Below are 7,212 nucleotides of genomic sequence, written 5' to 3'. Positions count from 1 at the left end.
CCTATTTTACTCAGTAGGGTGGGACCAGCCATTCGATGTTAAACAACAAATATTTATGAATAAATATTATTAGGAAGTGTACAAAAAATGTTTGAATATTCTGTGCATTGTAGAAAAACAAATAATTTATTGAACATGGATTTTAACAACAAAATCTTATGTGAACCCCTAAAGGTCTTATGAACCCCGTTGAGAATCAGTGGCATAGACGTTAAGTTATTGTCAATGAATTCTCTCTCTCTCTCTCTCTCTCTCTCTCCCTCTCTCCTCCACCTCTTCCTCCTCGACTCTTTCTCTCATAGATACGACAAATATTTAAAAGTGGTAAAATGATACTCACCAATGTTATAAAGCAGGACTGATAAAGCCAAACACAGCAACAGTTTAGAATCCATTATGAAAGTGGAATAGAAATATTTAAAGCATAAGAAAAAATAAAATGAAAGACAGCGTCTTAAAGTCTTATATTTGATTCTCTCTCTGTTTGTTTACACATATGTTTGTATGTTGGCGTATTTTGTCGCAAAAGAGAAAAATGATTTAAAAACTTCCGTCTGATCATTTAGAAAGAACAGAGGTCAGTTCTTGAGACCAGTCCAAAATCGAATAACTTAATCCAACCTTTGGCGAGAATGACTCTCGTCAAATGGAATAAAGCAGACGACACACGCCGTTTTGCTTTTAAAGTCGAAAGTAGGGAAAAGTGTTCGAGAAGTATGAGGAGTGAAAAAGTAGAAGCGACGAGAGAGCGGGAAATTTTGGGTGAGGGTCAGAGTGAGAAGGAAAAAAGATGAGTGAAGACGATAGGACCGAGTTAGGGAAAGAGTTAGTTAATATGAGAGAAAGGGAGCAATACGGGGAGCGGGAGATGGCGTAATATTAAAACAAATTTTAAAGAAGAGGAGAGAAAAAAGATTCAGGAGAGAGAGAGAGCAGGAGTTGAGGTGGGAGAACAGTAATAAATTAGAAGAGGGAGAAAAGAAAAAAGTAATGGGTTGTGATAGCGAGAGATTTAAGTGAAAGATAACGAAAGTAAATGATGAATATATAGAGAAGAGGAGAGGAGAATGAGACGGAGAAGGAAAGACAGGAAGATAGGGAAGGAAAAAAAGAAAAGAAAGAAATATACTGTTACGCTTTAGCTGCGAAAAATAATGGGCGTGGTGTTGTAATAAGAGTAAAAATAGTGGTCGAGATTAAAGGGCGTAGGGTGTTACTAGTGATGGGGTATGGCGTGATAAGGAGAGAGGTAGGGTAGATGGTATTCTTTTATTTTATTATTATTCTACTTGTTTCAATCATTTGACTGCGACCATGCTGGAGCACCGCCTTTAGTCGAACAAATCGACCCCAGGACTTATTCTTTGTAGGCCCAGTACTTATTCTAGTACTTTTTGGTTATCTCACCCCCATTAAAAAAAATAGCCATTAAAAAATTGAGTTACCTCCCCATTAAAAAGTTAAGTTTATATGGCGACAAGAGATTGAATTAAAAGGGTTTGATCCTTTTGACTTTTGGCCTCCTCATTGAGGCATGGCATGATTTGTTGTAAAAGTGTTATCAGATTGAATAAGATGTTTATTTATTTTTTATTTTTGTTTTATTGAGGGTTAAACAATTTTTTTAGTTGGGGGAGATAACCCAATTTTTTAATGGGGGTGAGATATCCAAAAAGTACCCTTATTCTATTGGTCTCTTTTGCCGAACTGCTAAGTTACAGGGACGTAAACACACCAACATCGGTTATCAAGAGATAGTGGGAGGACAAACACACACACAAAAATACATACATATATATATGACGAGCTTCTTTCAGTTTCCGTCTATCAAATCCACTCACAAGGATTCGGTCGGCCAGGGACTATAGTAAAATACACTTGCTCAAAGTGCCACGCAGTGAGACTGAACCCGGAACCATGTGGCTGGGAAACAAGCTTCTTACCACACAGCCATGCATGTGGAACTAGCTGTAATGACTGTCGTGGTTGTGGTAGTGCTGGTGGTGACAGTAGTAGAAGAGGTTGTGTGAGTGGTAGAGGTCATGTTAATGAGGTTGAGCGTGATAATGAAGCTGCTTGTTGTCATTGTTATTGTTTAGCCCCAGGCCAACGGTGACCGAGCAGACCTTTGATCAAAGCAGTGATATAGCTAGCAGGGATTCTCAACCATCTTTTTTTTTTTATCTATGGACCCCTTTGATTACTGTTTTATTCTGGTGTATCCCCATAGCCATTCTGTGATTAAAAACTAGTTTGTAGATATTTCTTTCAAATTTCCTATTTTTTGCTGTTTTTTTGCAATACATATCAATACATACAACTAAAGCAAAATTTTTCATGGGCCCTTAAAATACTATTGTGAATCCCCAGTTTACTATTTTGTTGCGTAAACCCCCCACAATATTATATGGACCCTCAGGGGCTATATGACTCCTGCTGAGAACCACTGAACTAAAGTGTGTGCTGCCGGGACAGTGTTTGTATTTGTAGCCCCATCCGGGTTCAAATACGCAAGATTATACAGCAAACCTCAAAATTGCTGTCCCCTACAAAAGCATCACCCAGGCTGGACCGCCGCCTCGGCCCTCCTAGCAAGGCTACAGGCTCGAAGGCTTTTCAACCGTGACCATCCTATCTTTTTCCTATGTGTAGAAAATCCCCGGATCACATAGTCAAACATACTTTTTTCTATGCAATGAAAGTGTGATTTGAGAGAGGTTTGGCTGCTATATCTAGCATGTAGAAACTCCCGGTAATGGCCCATGATGTCGAGAGATGATAAAAGCCACAGAGGGCGACAATAATGGCAGTAACACTGATGTAGGTGGAGGATAACTGAGGTGGGCGTTGATGGTGCGATAATCGTGGTGGAGGATAGGGTTAGGTAACAGTTATATAATAATGACATTTATTTTTTACACCCTTCTAAGCACATCAACCATCCACCCCTTTTACAATTACCACCATCACAGCGTCGTATTCCCAAAGCCATTATTGCTGGCACCCTGCAGCTGTCAATATGAAAGTTCTCCCTTGGCTTCAAGTCAGGTCATCACTTGGATTTTTTTAATATCAAATATCTATTTAAGAGTTCCTCTGTATCTTACCTCCCTCCTATCCGCCCCACCCCATCTCTCTCTCTCAATGTCTCTGTCACACACATACACGCACACACACACACACACACACACACACACACTCTCTCTTCCTCTTTGTTTGTCTGTCAGTCTCTCTCTCCCTCCTTCTCACTCCCTCTCACTCTCCTTTTCTTATAATTTTTTTGTTCCTTTTTCTCTGCTACTTTTTAACTTTGTCTTATAAAACTTTCGTCTCTTGCATATGTACTTACGTATATGCATACGTATATACATACATACATACATGCATACATACGTACGTACGTACATACATGTATTGTTATAAAAATAAAAGAGAAGGAGGACATCTATGGAACATTGATAAGGAGTTTGCAAATCCAGCACCCAGATACACTTTCAGTTTCATACCCGTTATAATTGGAGTAACAGGATACGTACCAACCTGTCTGGAGTAAAGTATGGTTGAACTTGGAATCTTGGGGAGAGAATGCAAATCCTTAATTCATACGCTACAAATGATCGACACAGATGAAAAAAAACGAAATACAAAACTTAACCAGACAGGAGCATAAATCTTATCCACATATGCATTCAAGATGGAAAATAATGGCGCAACCAAAACAGACTTGGAAGCGCATTTTGACCAGCTTTTGATAGTCTGGCTGATACAGTGATACTGTGATTTATCATTTAATATACACAGAATTTAAAAAAAGAGCAGCTAATGGTTTCATGCCGTAGAGATGGAATAATTTGGCAGATTTATATAATATACCCATGGGATTCCTTGGAGACACATGATATGTTATAAAAATCTGCAAAATTATTCTCTCTCGCTGCGGTATGTAACCTTTAGAAGCTTTTTCTTAAATTTTGTGTATATTAAATGATATTTATCTCCTACTGAATGGAGTACTTTTTTGTTGATACTACGTATAACGTAATAGTAAAGTACGAAGGGATGCCGAAAAGTAACCGGAAAGGTTCTCTGTGGGACAAGTACGTTGTGGTTCAGGTGTTGCCTCTAGAAGCTGCCTCATGCGACCCTCAGCGTCGTCGAGTGAAGTCGTACTGCCACGTGATGCGTATTTGCTTTGCAGTGCTTCTCTCCTATTTGTCGAATTTTGAATTGCTGAAATGAAGGAACAGCGTGATTCTTTGAAATTCTGTTCTATGCTAGAGAAAATGGCGGCTGGAATAGTTGTTATGCTTCAAACAGCTCACAAGGACGCTGCCATGAGCAAAACACAAGTTTACGAGTGGTTTCCGCGCTTTAGGAATGGTCACTTGTCGCTTAAAGACCAACCTCGTTCGAGGTGATTGTCGAACTCCCGAACAAATGAAAACATTACGAAAATTCATGAACCGATCTTGGAGGACCGTCGCCGAACAATTGACGAACTTGTTGTTATGACTGGTGAGTCCTGGAGTACCTGCCAATAAGCGAAGAATTGCAAATGAAAAAATGTTGTAGCAAAATTTGTGCCTCGCTTGCTCACGGAAGATTAAAAGCAGTCACGGCTGAATTCATGTCGGGAACTGAAATAACAGTTGGAAGTTGATTCGGAGCTTTTTTCGAAGGTCATCACTGGTGACGAAATCTGATGCTACGGCTACGCCCCGGAAACGAAGCAGCAATCAAGTTAATGGAAGCATTCAATGTCCCCACGTCTTGCAAAAGCGCGTCAAGTGAAGTTCAATGTCAAGACGATGCTGATTTGTTTCATCGATGCGAAAGGAATTCTCCACAGAGAATCTGTTCTTTCTGGTCAAACAGTTAACCAGACATTTTACTTGGCATTCCTGAAGCTTTTGCAAGATGTGGTGAGACGGAAATGCCTGTGGCAAAGTGGAGAGTGGTGGTTTCATCACAACAATGCGCCTGCGCACACCGCCTTGAGTGTGAGACAATTTTTGATCAAAAATAGCATGATCCCCGCTTACTCACCCTCCCTATTCACCTGATCTTGCTCCCTGCGACGTTTTTATGTTACCCCGAAAGAAAAAAGTCCTTGAAGGAAAACGTTTAAGATGTGGAAGAGGCGGGGAAAAAACGACGCAGGCGTTAAAAGGCAACACTTCGCAAGAGTTCCAGGATTGTTTCGAACAGTAGAAAACGCGTCTGGACCGTTGCATTGCTTCAACATAAATTGGACATGAGCGATTGTTGTATTCTTTCTTGTCTTGAGGTTCACAGCCAAACGGCTGGGAGGATTCGCGTGAAAAATGGCACACATGTGGAGACGAGTGCATAGATTGGAATGCGGTTTGTATTTTGTTCCTAGCCTCCATAGTTACTGAGAAAATTGATTAAAACTTTTCTAATGGAATTCCCGTTTGTTCCACCATTAAAACAACCAGTTGCTCACACAGCCGGCATATACCATTTCGCTAGCAACAAGGGGAGTACAGGATGACAGTGAGCCAAAACTTTTGCTATGCTGTCTCTCTTCTTTCACCTCTTTGTGTGGTTAATAATCTTAATCTTTAGTTACAGTTTCTCATTTAAACTACATAATAGGCAGAATTGTCAGATTAAGACAGTAGGGTGTTTTCAGGGAGATTTGGCTGCTATTTCTACCAGGTCTAGCTACCATGTAGAGGTCTGAACTTAATTTTCATTCACATATTTGCATTTCAAAAATTTAACATAATCTTTTCTATAAATCAACTATCGTAAAAATTTTATTCGATGAGCACACACGCATGCACGCACCCCCCCCCCCCCACACACACACACATATGTCCATTTCATATATCTTCTTTCAATATTATCTGAGAGAAATGTGAATAGTCAGTGTCGTACATTTGAGCAACAAAGACGAATAAGTGTATCTTAAAAACCAGAGAAAAATTCTTGATTTATTAAAACTATCTTCACTTTCAGAATCGCTGGGTGGTGATTGGTTGTGATTGGGAAGATTGTCTATGATTTAACCCACCCACCACCACCACGCACACACAAACCATACACACACACACACACACATTTAATCCTTCCATTGTCTTAGTGGTTCAGTACAAACTCCACTAGAAATTTTTCATTCATGAATATTGGTGCGAATGTGATGCTGCTCTAATTGTTGTATTACTATTACCCATAAGTCAAGTACTGGTTCCCAACCATGAAGTTCCCGGAGATGGAAGAGGGTGGTGAGTGTCGAAATAGAAACTTTAAGTTGTCCTGTCCGATTCTTTGACATGCTTTCCATTCAATGTCTCTTGAATAGTACTTTGTTTTATCGATCTTGAAAAGACGAAAGGCAAGATTAACCTCGATGGCGCATAAATTTAAACTCATCATGTATTATACATCACCCCTTAGCAGCATTGTAACCACTTTAGATGCTGGTTTTGGCATATCTTGAACACCTATTTTGAAATAGCCATAAAAATATAATAAATATTAGCACAATAAATATTAAAGTGCTGATGCTTTTCAACCGTAAAATGGTACTCTATTATAATTATTGTAGGAGGCCAATTAACTATGTCTAGAAAAAGAGATGCGCGTGCCGTTAGCAGTACAGCAGGTTGGGTCACACTTTCATTTATTAACTGTTGAATGTCTTCAGGTCGCGCTTTAAAACGTGTAAAAGAGGTGGGGAAATGAGAAAATAGAAAGCATTGATAGATAAATAAGTAAAGAGAAGGAGGAGGACTAGAGGTGTAGAGAGATGTAAAGAAAACGATGAGAATGCATTCATTGACAATTCCATGTTATTATGTTAGTCTTGGCTCTTTCCCATTTCGACACAATTGTCATTTCAAAGGACGTTCTTCCACATGAATTTTGTGCAGAACCTTTCAGATATATAATTTCTTTATAATGATAGCAGTGATCTTTATATGACAAAGAACAGTCGAGACAAATTTGAAAAAAACAAAACAAAAAAAAACCGGATGTTTAATTAAAACGGATGCTTCTTTTAAACACTTAGATGTAGCAACTTCCGCTAAATGTCGAAAAGGCAGAGCAATAAATTACTAAAATATGGAATTTAATGAAACGTTCTTTGATTAACCTTTGTGAATTTTTACCCAATTTTATCAAATTTAGACAAGTCCCACTTCGTTCGTCTGAATTTGAAACAATATCTAGTTTTTGTTCGAG

At 39.0% G+C, this 7,212-nt stretch overlaps 1 protein-coding gene across 1 annotated transcript in view; it reads right to left on the bottom strand.

Annotated features, from left to right (window-relative positions):
* LOC106876216 (uncharacterized) overlaps nucleotides 1–703 on the bottom strand; it is a 105,688-nt gene extending 104,985 nt beyond the window's left edge. Inside the window, exon 1 of the mRNA XM_014924684.2 lies at nucleotides 341–703. Within this exon, the coding sequence (XP_014780170.1) occupies nucleotides 341–395 (55 nt within the window). The 5' untranslated portion in view covers nucleotides 396–703. The remainder of the gene's footprint in view (nucleotides 1–340) is intronic.
* Nucleotides 704–7,212: the final 6,509 nt, after the last annotated feature.

This window comes from Octopus bimaculoides, chromosome 8 (genome assembly GCF_001194135.2).
Source record: "Octopus bimaculoides isolate UCB-OBI-ISO-001 chromosome 8, ASM119413v2, whole genome shotgun sequence".
Lineage (NCBI taxonomy): Eukaryota > Metazoa > Mollusca > Cephalopoda > Octopoda > Octopodidae > Octopus > Octopus bimaculoides.
This window is presented reverse-complemented; position numbering and strand designations above follow the sequence as displayed.